At 43.6% G+C, this 18,102-nt stretch overlaps 1 protein-coding gene across 2 annotated transcripts; it reads left to right on the top strand.

The window, feature by feature from the left end:
* Window positions 1–861: 861 nt before the first annotated feature.
* On the top strand, window positions 862–18,096 carry C6H10orf88 (chromosome 6 C10orf88 homolog). Of its 2 annotated transcripts, XM_044916629.1 has the most exons (6): window positions 862–1,082; window positions 1,746–1,949; window positions 2,969–3,038; window positions 7,338–7,547; window positions 14,175–14,629; window positions 17,692–18,096. In XM_044916629.1, the coding sequence occupies exons 1-6, from the start codon at window positions 919–921 to the stop codon at window positions 17,924–17,926; spliced, it is 1,338 nt and encodes a 445-aa protein (XP_044772564.1). In that variant the 5' UTR covers window positions 862–918; the 3' UTR covers window positions 17,927–18,096. The 2 variants fall into 2 exon arrangements, with proteins under 2 accessions (XP_044772564.1, XP_044772565.1); XM_044916630.1 differs by lacking the exons at window positions 14,175–14,629; window positions 17,692–18,096 and having other exon boundaries at window positions 7,441–7,484.
* Window positions 18,097–18,102: the final 6 nt, after the last annotated feature.

Genomic DNA, 18,102 nt, shown 5'->3' with positions numbered 1-18,102 from the left:
GAGGCACCAGTTACGCTCCTCTCCTGAGGGGCAACTAGAAAGTTCCATCTGCTCCACTTTCCGGAACCCAAACCTTAAAAGGCCTTCAAGTCGCAGCTCAGAGGCGACTCCACCAGAGCCCTGAGGCCCCGCTCCTGCTCGCTCCTGCCAGGGCCAGGGCTGCGGACCACGGCTGCGGGGGCCGCCCCTGGGGCCCCGGTCTCCCGCCACCTCCCCTCCAGCGCTGAGGCCACAAGGAGCAAGGTCAGCCCCGTCGACATCCCGCCCTCGCGCCAGCGGGTCACTGGCTCGGCTACGTCCCGCCGGCGCCGCGGTCCCACTGCCACTCGGGGACGCCGTGCAAACCTCCGCCTGCTACAGCCAAGCTGCCGGCAGGCACGCACCCAGCACCCGCTCGCTCCGCTGCTGTCGGCGGCAAGGCCGCTGCGTCCACTGCAGACACAGCGACGGTCGGCAGCAGGTCCTCCGGGGCGCGTGCAGCGACCGCACCACTCCTACCTGACCACCGACTCTCCACATTGGGCCGACCGTCCCGGGCGGCCGGCAACCATCGTCCACAGAGCCTGCCACGTCCGCGGGCCCACGTGCAAAAACCGTCCGGTTCCCGCGCGCCCGCGCTGCGCCTGCGCACACTTCCAGCGGTAGGTCCAGGTGCCGTCGGGGCGCATGCTCCGTCCTGGGGTTCTGCCCCCTCCACCCCCCTCCCAGTTTGGAAGCGCGTTGCTGCAGCCGGCTGGCGCGCGCATGCGTGTCTCCGGTACCTGGTTTTCTTCCCGGCTGGGCGAGGAGCCGCGGGGCTTGGGTTTGAAGCCAGCCGAGCCGGAAGCCCGTCTGCTCCTTCGCCTCCCCTCTGTTCCTGGCGGAAACGCAAGCCCTGGAAGAGAGGTTCCGGGCTCAGCCTGAACTGGCGGCGGCAGAATGGAGACCGGGGCCGAGGACGTGGGACTGACCCGCCGCCCGATGCTGGCCTCTTCCTGGGATGCCGCCTGCGGAGCCCTGGCCCACAGCCTCCGTCTCACCCGGGCTGACGTCGGCGCCCGGGACTTGGACTGGGAGGAACCGCTGGCTCCGCCTGCCCCGGGGTGCGCCGGGCCGGCGGGGACTGGGGCCGCCGCTGCGGGAAGGTCGTGCCCCTGGGGAAGCCGGGAAGGCGGGTGCGGGCCGTGCGGGGAGAGGGTGTGGGCCCGGGATCCGGGAGCGGAGCTGGCGGCAGGTGTGTGCGGGGAGCGGGGGCCGGAGGCGGGGCCGGGGCCGTGAGTGTCGGGCGCGGGGCCGGCGGCCGGGGACCCGCTCCGCCGCCGGGTCGGAACCGGGCTCCGCCTCCCCCTCCCCGCGCAAAACCAGCAAAGGCCTCCTGTCGACCCGAGTCGGCGTTAATAAATGGGACTGTCGAGAGCCCCCATCGGCTTCGTTATGGAAAAGATAGGCGTTTGCCTCGTAGTGTCTTCTGTTTCCCACTCTGGTGCACACAGTAGGTCCCAGCGAACTTTTTCTCTTGAAATGAGACGTTCCTACCGGGGATCGCGTCGGCAATCGAGGGAACCGTAGAGGGCAAAGCCCTGGTGTCCGGAGTGTGCATTTCCTTGGGAATCTGTATCCAGCGTCTGTTGGGTGCTCGGGAAGGTGCGGGGACCTCAGTGGTAAATGAAGACGTGAGTTAGGAGGCGGACCGTGGCCTAATAAGAGGGTTGTGGGCGGTGTTCGGACAATAGACTGAGGAAAATGTTGGACGGTTTTCTTTTCAGCCAAGATCTGGTGGTTTTGAAGAGCAGCCTGAACAGCCCCGATGAAAAGCCCTGCTTCCTTTACCTGAGATGTGACCCTAACGGAGGCGAGGAAATCGTTTCTGTTGGCGTTTTGAGTTCAGCACGAAATATGGAAGTGTACTTAGGAGACGAGTACTGTGGAACCAGTAGGGGCAAGAATGTTTGTAGTGGTCGGGATCACAGGTTGGTAACTTGTTAACGCGGCAGTGTTCTCGCGCGGCGGCGTGACTGTCCTCGGCTTTTGTGGTGTTTGTTGGTGGCCTGACACTGAGGCCAGACGCCGGGGAGGAGAAGATAAAAACATCACCATTCCTAATAGCCAAAAGGTTGCAGGAGTGGCAGTTTCTCAGTTTCTCCCTTTAAGGGCTCTTTGAGATAGTCTGAGCTTTCTCATTGTTGTAAATGTGGAGATTTCGGGCTGACTGAGGGAGGTGACTGGCTAGAGGGTCGTACCAGTCAGTCCGACTGTGTAGACTACAGTCAGTCCCTATTCCTGCTTCTCGGCTTTCTCCATGAGCACGCAGTGGTCTGTTTCCCAAAGGCAATTGGGCGGTTAGTCTGGAACGTTGAACACATTTTTCTGAAAGGAAGTCCATTACAAACGGTGCGCAGGCCCAAGACGGTGCCACACAGCCGTCTGTGTAACCCACAGGTCCGCGCGTTAGCGTGTGATTTTTCTCCAGGTTCTGATACAAGGATTCTACCCGAATTCGATCTCAGGATTTAAGGAAGGGCTTAGAAACAATTAGAAAAAGTGGTGTTTTTTTCTTTGAGTATAGTTGACGCAACATTGCATTAGTTTCAGATGTACGCCATAGTGATTCAACATCTTCATAGGTTATGCTGTGCTCACCACGAGTATAACTACCGTCTGTCACTGTACAATATTATGTCAAGATCATTGACATATTGCTACTGCAATATCATCTGTTACCACGCAAGTCTACTACAGTATCATTGACTGTATTTCCTGTACTGTACCTTTTATGCCCACTACTTATTCATTCCATAACCAGAAGCCTGTATCTCTCTCACTCCCCTTCATCCATTTTGCCCATCCCTCTGACAACGGTCCGTTTGTTTTCTGTATTTATAGCTGATTCTGCTGTTTCTTTGTTTATTCATTTGGAACAATTCATTTTTAAATGTAACTGTTCAAACTAATAGAAGTAAAATTGATTTAAATTCCGTTTTATTTTTAGTGAGCACAGAATTATTTTCTACAAAAAATATTTAAAATTGGAGTCCTCCAGTCATGCTTGTAAAGTAAAGGTAAGTCATCACTAGATTTTAACTAGTTTGACAACTGCAAATGTTTTTGTATGATTTGTACTTGTTTTCTGTTGGTTCAGTCATATGGTTAGTCCAGCTTTGTTCCTTATTATCTTTATATAAAAATATGGTGTCATGAAAACTATAAGCAGTTTTGGCTTTATTATATCAAGAAAGATATGGGGAGATATATCAAGAGAGAAGGGAATTGGGGAAGTTTTAGAGAAGAGCATCCAAAAGTTAAAGGGATTGGGACTGATGTCTTGAATATGAAAAATATCATTGCGGTGAACTTTAGTGTTCTCACTGGAGCCTAGAGAAAAGTTACTGAGCTGGAAGGCATAGACCCAGGATATTCCTCCTGTTTTGTTGCCTAGTCAAGTGACCTTGGGCAGCCTCTTTATTTCTTTCGAACTACTTCATGGATAAATTAGAGGACCAAAAAAAAAAAAAAAATCTTGGTATGTACATGAATGTTCATCACCATTCCTAATAGCCAAAAGGTTGCAAAGAAAACAACCCAACGGTCCATCACTGAATGTGTAAACAAAATATGGTATACCCACACAATCGAAAAGTACTCGGTCATGAAAAGCATATAGAAACACAGATGAACCTTGAAACATACCGTGCAAAAGAACTTGGGATCACATATTGTATGATTCTCTGTGTATGTATATATAAGGTCCAGAACATGCAAATCCACAGAGACTGAAAGTAGATTACTTACTATCTAGGGCTGGGGAGGGGGTGGGGGGGTGGGTATTGGTGGGATGGGGAGTGACTGCCAGGGGGAACATGGCTGTTTTTTGGGTGATGTTCTAAAAGTGCAATGGCTCTCACCAAAAACCATAAGATACCTAGGAATAAACCTAACCAAAGAGGTGAAAGATCTACTTTCTGAAAACTACAGAAAACTTATGAATGAAATGGAAGAGGACACGAAGGAATGGAAAAACATTCCATGCTCATGGGCTAGGGGAACAAACATTGTTCAAATGTCTATACTACCCAAAGCAGTCTACACATTTAATGCAATCCCTATCAAAATACCATGAGCATTTTTCACAGAGCTAGAACAAACAACCCTAAAATTTGTGCAGAACCACAGAAGACCCCATGTAGCAAAAACACAGTCCTGAAAAAGAAAAACAAAGCTGGAGGCGTTACGATTCTGGACGTCAAGCTATACCACAAAGCTGTAGTCATCAAGGTAGTATGGTACTGACGCCTAAACAGATACGTAGATCAATGGAACAGAATAGAAAACCCAGAAACGGAGCCACGACTATGTGGTCAACTAATCGTCAACAAAGTGGGAAAGGATGTCCAATGGAAAAAAGACTGTCTCTTCAACAAATGGTGTTGGGAAAATTGGACAGCAACATGCAGAAGAATGAAACCGGACCACTGTCTTACACCATGTACAAAAATAAATTTAAAAAGGATGAAAGACCTAAATGTGAGACAGGAAACCATCCAAATCCTAGAGGAGAACACAGGCAGCAACGTCTTTGATCTTGGCCATGGCAACTTCTTGCCAGAGGCAAGGGAAACAAAAGCCAAAATGAAGTATTGGGACTTCATCAAGATAAAAAGTTTCTGCACGGTGAAGGACACAACAAAACTAAAAGGCAGCCTACGGAATGGGAGAAGATATTTGCAAATGACATCTGATAAAGGGTCAGTATCCAAAGTCTTTAAAGAACTTATCAAACTCAACACCCAAAACACAAATAATCCAGTGAAGAAATGGGCAGAAGACATAAACAGACATTTTCCCAAAAAGACCTACAAATGGCTAACAGACATGTGAAAAGATGCTCAACATCACTCATCATCAGGGAAATGCAAATCAAAACCATGATGAGATATCAGCTGACACGTGTCAGAATGGCTAAAATTAACAACACAAGAAACAACGGGTGTTGGTGAGGGTGTGGAGAAAGGGGAACCCTCTTGCACTGTTGGTGGGAATGCAAACTGGTGCAGCCACTCTGGAAAACAGTATGGAGGTTCCTCAGAGAAGTTAAAAAATAGAACTACCCTTCGACCCAGCAGTTGCACTACCAGGTAACAACCCAAAAGATACAGAAATACAGATTGGAAGGGGTACATGCACCCCAGTGTTTATAGCAGCATTATCAACAATGATGTTTATAGCAGCCAAACTATGGAGAGAGCCCAAATGTCCATCAGCTGATGACTGATTAAGGATGTGGTATATGTATACGATGGGATATTACTCAGCCATCAAAATGAATGAAATCTTGCCATTTGCAACAACATGGAGGGAGCTAGAGTGTATTATGCTAAGCGATAAAAGTTAGAGAAAGACAAATACATGGTTTCACTCATATGTGGAATTTAGGGAAGAAAACAGATGAACATATGGGGCAGGGGGAGAAAAAAGAAACAAACCGTAAGAGACTCTTAAAGATAGAGAACAAACAGGGTTGCTGGAGGGAGGTGGGTGGGGGATGTGCTAAATGTGTGATGGGTATTAAGGAGGGCGCTTGTTACGATGAGCATTGAGCGTTATGTGGAAGTGGTGAATCATTGAATTCTACTCCTGAAACCAGCATTGCACTGTATGTTAACTAACTAGAACTTAAAAAAACATCTGAAAAGAAAAGAAATAGAATAAAATAAAACTATAATGGCTACGCAACTCTGTGAATATACTAAAATCCACTGAATTGTACACTTGAAATCATTTGATTGTTTGGCACTTTAATTATATCTCAATAAAGCTGTTTTTAAATTTAAATTTTTTAAAAAGGAAATAAATCCTTGCTATCTTTTTATCTCCACATTACTTTATACAAGGTTACAAGACTTTAGAATAAGAAACAGTAAGTAATTTCATAGCCTGCTGGTACCAAATTTACAGAAGTGATTATTCCAACATACTGGTTTATATGGTATATATTAATAGCTTCCAGATTTATTTAAATGAAGTGTTTCGTGCATTCAATAGTATTTGAATGCCTACTGATGCTAGATACTGTAACTAGGCATGTAGGAATTAGCAGTAATACAATGAATGACTGCCCTCATGTTGCTGACATTCTAGTGTGATGAAATAGATTATAAGCTGACTCAATGAGTAAAATATGTCCCATATTCAGTGATGGAGCAATGGGGATGAAAAAACAGGAGGGTAGCAGGGAGGTTAGAAGGTAGGTGTGTAAATTTAATGCGGAGGTTCCTTAATTGTTGAGGACAGTCACTTCTTTGGTGCCACGCTCAGAGTTCTTGGATTATGGGTTCTTGACCTGTGTTGTCATGTTACATATGGTTTTGTATGTGTATCTGAAGGTGAGTGTTTTTTGTTACCTGTTCTATGGAAGTTCTATGGGAATGCTAAGGGTAATCTCATTAGAGAAATCCTAGGCCCGCTAAAGGTTGTTCTGGGGCAGTAGTATATGAAAGTTAAAAGTTACTGACCCGTCTTTTTGAGCACTTACTTACAGTGGTAGGTACTGGGAATTTTAACACCTAATCCTCATAACAACCGTGTAAAATCATTGTTTTTTACCCTCCCTCATTTTATTCCTGACTCAGGTTTTTGCCTCTTTCCCCGGGTCACACAGGCTCTAAGTAGAGTCGTCATTGACTCTGTCTGATTCTAAATCCTGGTCCCTTTCTACTTTGCTACTTTGTTGTCCATATGACACAAGAAATGTCTTTTGGTTCAGAAACATGGATGAAATAAGGCAGCCTAAAGCACTGGGCAGGACACTGCTATAGAAGCCAGAGGGGCTAGGTTCCAAGCTTGACTTTTACCAATTTGGTAATCCTGTGACAAGTCAGAAAATCACCCCTGACCTCATCTTTTTGTGTGTGAACCAGTAGGTTATGTTAGACCATATCTGACTTTCTCTTAAAATTCTCAATTCTAAAAGACTGACTTATTTTTAGTATTTCAGTAAATACTTTGGAAGTGCTTTTGTATTAAATAGTATTATAGCTAGCCGTGCTGTGTTAAGTTCTCAGATTGGTATAGTTTATTTTTATTCATTAATTTAAGTGAACGAAATCTTATCGTAGCCCCTTTTGTATATTCTGTGTATTTATTCAGTTTCAAATGGTATTCTTTTTATAAATCATTCTGATGAGCCTTGTGGTAAATTAGAAGTGCTGATCGTTACAATTTTCAGGAAAACTTAAAAATGAACATGTATTTAAAGTTTATTTTCCTAAATACGTTATTGCTAGTTTATATAGAAAAGCGACCTTAAGTAGTGATTACTGTTTAATATTATTATTTTCTGGAACTTCTTTGTTTTATAATAGTTGCTCTCCTTTGGTGAAAAGCAGTGTGTGTTCATCAGTAAAATTGTGGTACAATTGAGGCGAATTTGTTCAACAAATTCTTCAACAAGCTCTCCTGCTCTAGGATCAAGGATAGACCTGCAGAGGGTCCAAACTCTCATGGAGGCCATGGGGTCAAAGTTGTCACCTGGCGCTCAGCAACTGATGAATATGGTTAAATTTCAGCAGCAGGTAGGTAGACATGGATTCTGTCAAGGTACCATTAAAAATTTCAGAATGACGGCTTTTTATAAGGACACGTATTGACTTCAGTTTTTTCTTTGAACTTTGTTGATTTGACCGTTACCTTTATTTGCTTTGTAAAATAACATTTTGTAGACTTTCTCTTCTACAAAATATCTTACCACAGATCTTTACAATTGTCCATGAATTTACTCATTCATTCAGCAAATATTTATTAAGCACCTTCTCAGTGAATAAGGCAATGTTTGGAGCACTTTAGGAAGTTCAAAGATCAATTAGTTTGTAGCCCGTCTTTAAGGATCTTTATATAGTCTCATTTTATCTAGGTCTTGAAGGAAGAAGGATGGGACCGGGCAAGTAAATTTGGAGGGATGCAATTCGGGAGAGAGAAAATAGCATGGATTAACTCTTCAGTGCTAGAAGGAACAGGATATAGCTAGGAAATGAATAGAAGTTCACTTCTCTGGGGTGAAGAAGTGGTTGGGGGAGTTAGCTTGGGGTTGGATCATAGAGGGTTTTGAATGTTACTTTAAAAGTACATGCGTGGTTTTGCCTACATTTTGAGAAACTCTAACCTAGCGCTCTGCGTAAGAGGAGTGAGAAGCAACAGTGATCAGTAGGATGTGAGACGCCAGGGGGAGCCGTTCCATGTTCCTTTCCTCATCCAGATGAGAGTCGAGAAGGAGGGTCTAAAATTGGACGGATAACCTGATGCTGGATTGTGAGATGTTACCGTGATGGTGCCATCAGCTCTAGATAACTTGATATTGGTATTGCCAGAGAAAAATAGAGTTAAAGGGGACGTTGAGGTTTGGAAGATGGTGGTACCAACGATATAAATGGAACCCAAGGGAGGAGACCGTTGGGAAAAAGGGAGTTTGATTTTGGGAATATCAAGTTGTAGATGTGAATCAGACAGTTCCTGGGAGGTTGCTGCGAGCTTTTGGAAGCACAGGAGGGTGTGCGGGTGGAGGTGGGGGAGCCGAAGGGAGGTTTGAGAGATGTACCCAGTAGAGGGCAGGGAAAGTGCTGAAGGGAGAGCCGGAGCAAGGAAGAAAGGTCCCTGGGGAGTAGCTAGGTTTGGTAAGGATAATAGGGAGCAGGAAAAGGAATAGAACAGCGGAAGACCAGCGGTGTGACCAAGTAGCACGAGGGAAGATCTGATGTCAGGAGACCTGATTTCAGGTTGTGGTGCTGACATGAGTAGTTGCGTAATGTGGCATTGCTTCGTCTTTTTTTTTTTTTTTTTTTAAGATTTTATTTATTTATTTTTGACAGAGGGAGAGACAGCCAGTGAGAGAGAGAACACAAGCAGGGGGAGTGGGAGAGGGAGAAGCAGGCTTCCCGCTAAGCAGGGAGCCGGATGCGGGGCTCGATCCCAGGACCCTGGGATCATGATCTGAGCCGAAGGCAGACACTTAACGACTGGGCCACCCAGGCACCCCTGCTTCCGCTTTTTTACATAAATTTTGTCGTGTTCAAAATCTATAAACGATAATACTGCTAAGATAAAGGATTCATGGGAAAGTTTAAAAGAAATAGTCGAAACAAACAACTTGTGTACCTTTTGTGAGCTTTACCAATAGTAATTCAGTCCAGGTGTCACTGATGCAATGGGCAAGACAGGGAAACTGGGAGAGTTGACGGTTATCCTGGGAACCCTGGAAAGGAGGGTTTCAAAAAAGTACCAGTTCCATACTTTTCTTTCTCTCGTACCATCACCCCACCTCGATCCTCAGGAAGTCCCTGACTGGTCCTCCTGCTCGACTGCAGTCCATTCTCCACAGGGTGACCAGAGTAATCTCAAAGGGTAAATCAGACTCATCGTTCCCTGTGTGAAGCCCTCTGACTGCTTCTCATCACACTCAGAAGTAACCCAGATTCCTTACCCTGGCGTCTAAGATCTGGGCCTTCTTTGATTCCTTAACCTCATCTCCTGCCAAATCTCCTGGGACACCTGGCTTCCAGACATGCTGATGTGTGTAGTGCTCAGATATTCAAGTGTGTTCAGGACCTTGGCACTCTTAATTTTTCTCTTTCTCCACAAGCCTCTTCCCCAGACTGGGGCAGGGCTGGCTTTTTCTTTTTAGTCAGATTTCAACTTCAATGTTACATCCTTAGTGAGACCTTCCCCAGCTACCGGTTTAAAATAGCCTTTCCCTCCAAATCTGCATCATATTTTCATCAGAGCCTTCTTGACTATTTTGTTGTTGTTTATATGTTGGTCTGTTTACCTCATTCAAATATAAGCTTCATGCAGACAGGGAGCTGGTCTGTCTTGTTTGTGGCTCCAAGTAAGTATATGATATATGTGCCTTTCGGGTTGTCAACTAAGTGCTTCTTGGAGATCTTCAGGGTTCAGATTGAATGATCATGATATGGAAACCAGCTCTTGAGGGGTTAGGCAGTAAATGGGGGTAGTTGGAATGTGGAGGTACCCAGGGTTAAATGGGTTAGTTTCAAGAATGATAGAGATAAGGAGCTTCCCTGTATCGGAATCCCTTGGAATGTTTATAAAGTGCAGATTCCTGGCTGTCACCAATGACCTGAAACCCAGAAGGTGGGATCCGGGAATCATATCAACCAGGCATCCCCAGATGATTCTTAACGCATAGTGTATTTTAAGAACAAGTGATCGAGGAGAAGGATCCCACGGAGATAGAAGATGTAGAACAAGACGGAATTATTTTCTGTGTGCAAGACTTTGGAAACATCAGAGAGGGTTAATGAGGTAAAATCAGCTCATGGACTGATTTTTATGTTCTAAAAACTGAACTTTGGAAAAAGAGATAACATGGATAGATTTTTTTTGTCATGTCTTTAAGTTTTTTGGTTTAATTCCAAAAATAACCTGTTCTCTTTGCTCTTAATATCCATCCATTCAGAAGTGCATTAAATAAATCATAAAAGTGCTCTCCCAGCTTTCATTCTCTTGCCCAGCTTGGTGTGTATCCTAGAGTTTCCTGCATATGTAGAAATACATGCAAGTCCTTCCATCCAGTGCACGTGTTGTGACGTGCCCCCCTCCCCCCACGAAATCCTTGTATATGGGGCCATTTGGGGAACCCTGTGGAAGAAGGAAGGTGATTCAGTTAAATGTTCTTTTAAACATGCTAATAAAAGACCTCTTCCAAGTGTGGAGGCTCTCTTTATGGGATGATTCTTACGGGGCATACCTGGTTTTCTAGGATTGCATGTTATTAACAAGCAGGAATCTATGGAATGTCTCCCTGGAAAGTGTCATGTAAGCTATGTAACTGTTTGTTAAGTCTCAGGTAGGGATGTTTTGGGGCACCTGGCTGGCTCAGATGGTAGAGCGTGTGACTCTTGATCTCGGGCTTATAAATTCGAGCCCCACGTTAGGTGTAGAGATTACTTAAAAATAAAAATGTTAAAAGTAAATAAATATAGTAGGGATGTTTCATGACCAAAACTGTTCCTTCAGTGGAAGCTGTGTAACCGCACACGCGATTTAGAACCTTCCTACATTAATTTGGGCAGGGCCTGTCGTGAAGGGGAAAGAAGACCTGGGAAGCTTTGTTAGAAGCCTTCTACCTTTCCCGGCTTCACCTGTGCTTTGGGGTTGCTTGTGTTCTTAAAAGTTTTGTTAAAGTGTTTTCTTATTTCTTTATATTTCAAGTTAAAAATTGCTGGCTTTGATTTGTTTTTGCTTTACAGTTTAGCAAAATTGAATAGGAATTCTATATCAAAGTGCCTAGCCTATAGTTTTCATTTAATGTTGCCTGAATGAAAGGATGCACCCCATTTTTCTCGAAGAAAACGTACTCAGTTATGCAGGATTTACAGTTTACTATTTTCACCTTTGAAATACAAATATCTTTTTTTCTTGCTTTTTCAAGGTGATACTTGTTTAAATTTTTTATAATAAAAGTTAGACAGTCCTTTCAGATATCTGACGAGATGTTCAGAAATAGACCCTTAATTTTTCACAAGTCTGGGGGTAAATGTGCACGTGTATTAAATGATGTGTATACACAGATACATGGCCCTTTACATATTCATGTATAGGTATATGGACATAATTTTGTGTGAATGCTTCTGTGTTCTTTTAAGCTACTGTGTAAGTGTTTTCCATATAACATATGACCTGGATCCTAAGCAATAAATATGTATACATTATTTCATACATATTCCCCTGCCTACTTTTAAAAGGGTTTTGGTGGACCTTTCATGGCACCATGTGTGAGACAGCACAAGAAAATTAAAAGAACTGAGTAAATGAAACAAAAGGAAACAGAAGAATAGCCACCAGCACCTAAAGTTGGTGTATCCACTGCACTGCCATATAGACTTAACCTGTGAATTCCGTGATATTTAATACAAAGAGGAAAAGGAAATTACCTTAAAAGCTCTCATCTGAGAAAAATATGACTAATTTTTGTAATCACTGAATTTCTTCTAATCAAAATTTGGTATATCAGAAAAGAAAACCTCACATAGCAAATACCTTATTTGCGTTTACATTTTCTTAATTAAAATTTCTGCCAAATTAGTTGCCATACACAATTTTGACATTGATTTCACTGCTATTTCTACCAAATTTTCGATTTCCTGGGGTCCTTCAGTGGCTTAGTCTGTTAAGCGTCCGACTCTTGATTTCGGCTCAGGTCACGGATCTCAGGGTCGTGAGATCAAGCCCCGAGTCGGGTTCCATACTGGGCATGGAGCCTGCTTGGGATTCTCTCTCTCTCTCTCTCTGCCTCTCCCCACCCCCCCAATCATGCTCTCTCTCTCTAAAACTAAAATTTAATTAAAAGAATTTTCAGGTTTCTGTCATTAAGGTTTTTTTGGACTGTTGACCACTACCAAAAATAATTTAGCTTTGTCATCATGATTGAGTAAGGCTCCTTTCTATCAAAGGAGAGTTGTTGAATTTTAAAATTTTGTATGTAATTATATGTATTGTATATATAATGTATAATATATGTAATTTATATAATTATATACAGTCCATCTTCTAGGAATAATTTAAGGTTTATCCAAACCTTGCATTCAGTAGAAGAAAATAACGTTTCTTTATAAAGAGTATTCCTCCAAAGTACAGTTCAGTAAAAGAAGTCTCATGGAGACCCTCCTGCTGCCCGCCCCCCCCACCCCCCGAACCACCACCGACTTTCCTGGCTCTCATCATTTCCCTTGCCTCCTTTATTTTTCCCTAAAGTATTTATCACCGTCTCCATCCACATGATATATTGCCTGCCTTCCTTCCTTCCTTCCTACTTTCCTTCGTTCCTTGCTTCTTTCCATTGTTCTCTGCTCCCATATTGGTTCCACATATCAGTGCTTTTCATTTGTTTTGTTCACCCACTTATTTTCTGTGCCGGAAGCACAGAGTAGATTTCTGGTAAATATTTGTTGACCAAATCAATTTTGGTTTGGTTCAGTCCAGGAATCATTTTTTAGAGTGTCTAGACAATGTATGTACTGAGTTTCTTTAGCTAACCTGTGTAACACTTGTCTCAGTCTCTCTCAGTAGGTGTTGAGCAGGAGTACAGATGTGTTGATATCTCCCGAATAAGAATAGAGTTTTGTGTTTCCAATTTAGAATACAGCCCTATAACTTAGCAGTTTCGTAGGCTAGAGGTAGTTTTGCTTTGCTCTTGTAGAAGAACTGAAGAGCATAGCAAGGAGCATAGCAAGAACATGCCCCTGTGTGGGAGACCATGTAACCTCATCACAGAAGTGAGCCAGAACCCTGTCATGAAATAATAGAGCATAGCCAGTTCAGTTGAGGCCGTAAAACATAATCTGTTATCCTGTGAATCATTAAGGCAGACATAGCCAAAAGTTGGCTCATTTTAGTCGTTGCAGATGTCGCAACTGTACTGATGAAACATCAGACTTCTTTTAAAGATTTTATTTATTTCTTTGACAGAAGGAGACACAGCAAGAGAGGGAACATAAGCAGAGGGGGTGGGAGAGGGAGAAACAGGCTTCCCGCCGAGCAGGGAGCCCGACGCGGGGCTCGGTCCCAGGACCCCGGGATCATGACCTGAGCCGAAGGCAGACGCTTAACGACTGAGCCACCCGAGTGCCCCGAAACATCAAACTTCTAGTATATAAGCTATCTGGTGTATCTTCCATGATAAGCTAGTTATAACAGATCTCCTTAGGTTAGCTTATTATATGGGAAACTTGATGGGTGATATTTAAATCTAAGAATATTACTAGTTATTGTGCCTCAGTTGAGAGTACTGTGTTTTATTACCATAAATTAAGGAGGCCTTCGTAGTGGAGACATTAATGCTAATGCAACTTTACTAAGCATGCTAATATTTAATATTTCCTTTAGGAAAAACTACAGGGAAACCATTAAAAGCCTTGACTCTGGAGTTAGGTGGTCTGGGTTCATGTCCCCGTTCTGCCACTTACTGGTTACTAACTGTTACACTAGTTGTGTTACCTTAAGCAGGTTACCTTCAGCCTTGGTTTCAGCTTAGCTGTGGTCTCCTCAACTTAAGATTGTAGCCTACATCATATGGATGTTTAGAGGATCAGATGAAAGAATGCCCGTTGCTTTGACTTACAGTAATTACCCCAAAAGTTAGCTGTCGCTACTACCAATAGTAACCTGTATTTATTCACCTTGCTTAGAATTGTGTTCCCATCGGAGAGCAGCTTCGGTCGGCTTTGGGAAATACTGGCTACAAACGTATGATCGACCTGCAGTCGTCAGTTGCTTCAGGAGCCTCAGACAAGTCACCCTCCACGCCTTTCCCTTTTAGAACCGGATTGACATCTGGAACCCTGACTGAAGACTTAAACGCTTACGTTGATAAAAGTCCACAGCCACCGGGTGCAGGAAACACTACAAACCTCCAAGAGTATAACATTGTGCCACAAAACCATTCTTTTCTTGAGAATGACCTGAGAAACGCAGTTTCTTCTTTCCTGCCGAAAAAAGCGAGTGACAACTCAAATGTCCCTAACTCTGAGTTGCTGCCTTTTCTCCAGAATTTATGTAGTCAGGTTAACCATCTCCGTGTGGGACGTAACACCAAGTGGCAGGAAGGCATCACTAAGGCTGGGGAAGGCGTTGTTGGTGTTGCGTAAGTATTTCAGACAAATGTGGTTTAGGTTTCGTAGATGGAAGAACCAGTTGGGGGAAAACAGATTTGTTTCACTAACTACTGCCTGTAGCTGTTTCCAGTAATTTTAGGAGCTATAACTGAACGTGGATCGTGGACTTAAACGTAAAACGTAAAGCTATAGGGGCTTCTGGCTGGCTCAATCGGCCGAGCATGGAACTCTTTTTTTTTTTTTTCTAATTTTTAATTTTATTTTTTTAATTAATTTATTTTTTGCAGAGCGTGCAACTCTTGTGAGTTTGATACTTGCCTTGGGTGTAGAGATTACTTAAAAATAAAATCTTTAAAAACAAACAAGCAGAAAGCTATAAAACTTTTCCAGTACTATGTAGGAGAACATTTGGGGACCTCAGAGTAGGAAAAGACCCTTAGGTGATACCAGAATCACAGTAATGGAAACACTGATATATTGGATCCCGTCAAAATGTACAACTTCTGCCTTGTGAAAGACCCCGTTAAGAGGATTAAGATGCAGATACAAAGTGGGAGAAAATATTTGCAAGTCACAAATTTAACAAATGGCCTGCATTTCTGTCGCTCCCAGAATTCACATAAGAAAAAAGTTCGATCAGAAGATGGGCAACAGACATGGAGACATGTTACTAGAAAGGGTACACATACCAAATAGGCAAGGGAAAAGATGATCATCATTGACCTCATGGCTGTCAGGGAAATGAATATCAAAACCACAAGATACTACTGCACAGTTATTTGAAGATTAAAATAAAAACAAAAAATGGTAACAATACCCAGTGCTGATGAGGATGTGGAGAAACTGGATCTTTTCTACATTGGCGGTGGGGGTGTAGAATGCTATAGGCACTCTAAAGAATACTTTGGCAGTTTCTTGAAAAGTAAACATTTACCGTCTGATCCAGCAGTCCTACTCCTGAGCATTTATCCCGGAGAAATGAAAACTTAACGTCCAGACAAGAAACTATGCCCAGTTCTTCATGCAAAGCTTTATTTCTATGTAACAGCCAAAACCTGGACGCAACCAAAATGTCTTAAAGTAGATGAACAGTTAAACAGACTGTGGTATATCCATATCACAGGTGGTAATCAATAAAAGGAACGGACCACTGACACCCGCAATAACCTGGATGGCTCCTGAGGACATTATGCTGAGGGACAAAAGAGAATCTCAGGAGGTCACGCCGTGTGTGATTGTATTTGCATAACCTCCTCAAAGTTGCAGAGATGGAGACCATATGGGTGGTTGCCAGGTGTTAGGGGTGGAGGGCGTTAGGGGAGTGGGTGTGACAGTAGGGGGTGGCAGGAGGGAGATCTTTGTCGTGAAGGAAGAGTTGCGCGTCTCAGTTGTGATGTTCACGTGAATGTGTGTACGTGTGATAGAACAGCATCCACGCACCCCGTGCCAACATCAGTTTTCTGCTTTTGTATTCTGCCAGAGTTAGGTGAGATGTAACCACTGGGTAAAGGGTACTGGGGAACTCTAGTATCTTTACAACTTCCTGTGAATCTGGAGTTATTTGGAACAAAAAAACACTAAGCGTTTTAAAAACCCCTCATATATTCTAGAGTGGGGTTCTCAAACGTTTTGGCCTTTACATTCTGAAAAATAATTGAGGACTCTAAAGCCCCTTTATTTATGTAGAGTATATGAAAGGATTCATTTGTTTAAAAATAACAAACCCGTTGGGTGCCTGGGTGGCTCAGTTAAGCGGCTGCCTTCGGCTCGGGTCGTGATCCCAGGGTCCTGGGATCGAGTCCCGCATCGGGCTCCTTGCTCAGCAGGGAGCCCGCTTCTCCGTCTCCCTCTGCTGCTCCCCCTGCTTGTGCTCTCTCTCTGTCAAATAAATAAAGTCTTAAAAAAAAAAATAACAACCCATTACACAGTAACGTAACAAATTGTAGTAGAAATACATTTCCTAAAAAAAACTTAGAATGGTATTATGTGAGAAGTATAGAATCGACACTAGCTTCTGGTTGCATTCTCATCTGTGTGGCCCTCCAGCATATAGCATCAGTAGCTAGTAAGACCGCAGAAGTACTGAGAATAAACGGGGTTGATGTCTGAAGAAAATATTTATACCCTAAATTGACTACCTTCAGAAAGTCTAAGAAACAGAAAAATACTCAACCACAACTTCTTTTGCTCACCTGAGCAGTGACTACACCTCGTGTAGCCTCTGGGAAATGTCACCGTATGTTCATGAGGATCCGGATGAAGAGTTCGGATATCATCTTAGTGGTATTGTACGAACACTTGCCACTTACGGAAGCTGAAAAAGTCATGGCGACCCCGGGGTTTTATGGACCACGCCCTGAAAGTCGCTGTCCTGGTGTTCATTGGTTGTGAGCTTGAGAAACGAGCGCTTTTTATTTATTTGAGAGAGAGAGAGAGAGAGAGAGAGAGCATGAGCGGGGGGAGGGGCAGAGGGAGAAGCAGACTCCTCCCTGAGCAGGGACCTTGGGCTCATGACCCCAACTGAAGTCAGACGCTTAACTGACTTGAGCTACCCGGCCGCCCCTTTTTACTATTTTTATTTCTGTCTGCCCATTCCAGTTACATTCATTTTTAGATGTTTTCATATTATGGAAGGTTAGAAAACCTTCCATTATTTAGTGAGGTTGTGCGGGTGACAAGGACAAAACTTGAAATTGTAGGGTTGTTTAGGGAAGTTCTTGGAAGACATACCCACGTGGAGACCTTAAAAAAATTGGGCCAGATCAGTTTTGATTGGGGGCTCAAAATCAAAAGACCCTTTGTAAGAGACTTGTTCTGTGAGGGTAGACATTCTGTCCTCGTTCTCTCCTCATTTCCCTGGTATGCTTGAAATGTTGTAAGAATCAGATACAGAATGCTTTGGGCATTCGGGGTTGTGGTTGCTTGTTGGTAGATGTACTTTGGCAGCCGGAAATACATTGTACCCAGACGGCACCGTTGTGGAGACAGATTTCCGCAGTGTACGTTGGCTGCTTGTTTCAGTATAGTTCGGTTGTTTCTGTTATGATACCAGGGATAATTGTTATACTGGTTTTTTAACATTTGTTTTTAGAATGGAAGAGCAACCTGTGTGCACCTACTTGGAAAAGATTCTTACTAAAAATATGGAACTGCTGGAAAAGAAACTTGTGGACCACATCGATCAGCGAATATATCAACTCCAGGAACACATGGATACAAAGATGGCTCTGTTAATGGACCTGCTGCAGAATCCCTACTCCCCACCCCCTGGGACGGCCCTTAGACAGTGTGACTCTGGAGAAAGACTTTCAAATGGAGAAAGATAAGTGCTCAACATGTAGGATGTACTGCAGATATTTATTACGTATTTATTGCAAAGCCTAAACCCCCAGAGTTCAAAGCAAGTATTTAATGTCATTTGAGGAGCATCAGCTTACTTACATCAAGTGACCTCAGTGTTCATTTTAACTGTACCTTGTTACTGTCAGTCCAGGACCGTGCA

This window comes from Neomonachus schauinslandi, chromosome 6 (genome assembly GCF_002201575.2).
Source record: "Neomonachus schauinslandi chromosome 6, ASM220157v2, whole genome shotgun sequence".
Classification (NCBI taxonomy): domain Eukaryota; kingdom Metazoa; phylum Chordata; class Mammalia; order Carnivora; family Phocidae; genus Neomonachus; species Neomonachus schauinslandi.
Note: the sequence above shows the minus strand (reverse complement) of the source record. Positions and strands in the feature narration are given on the sequence as shown.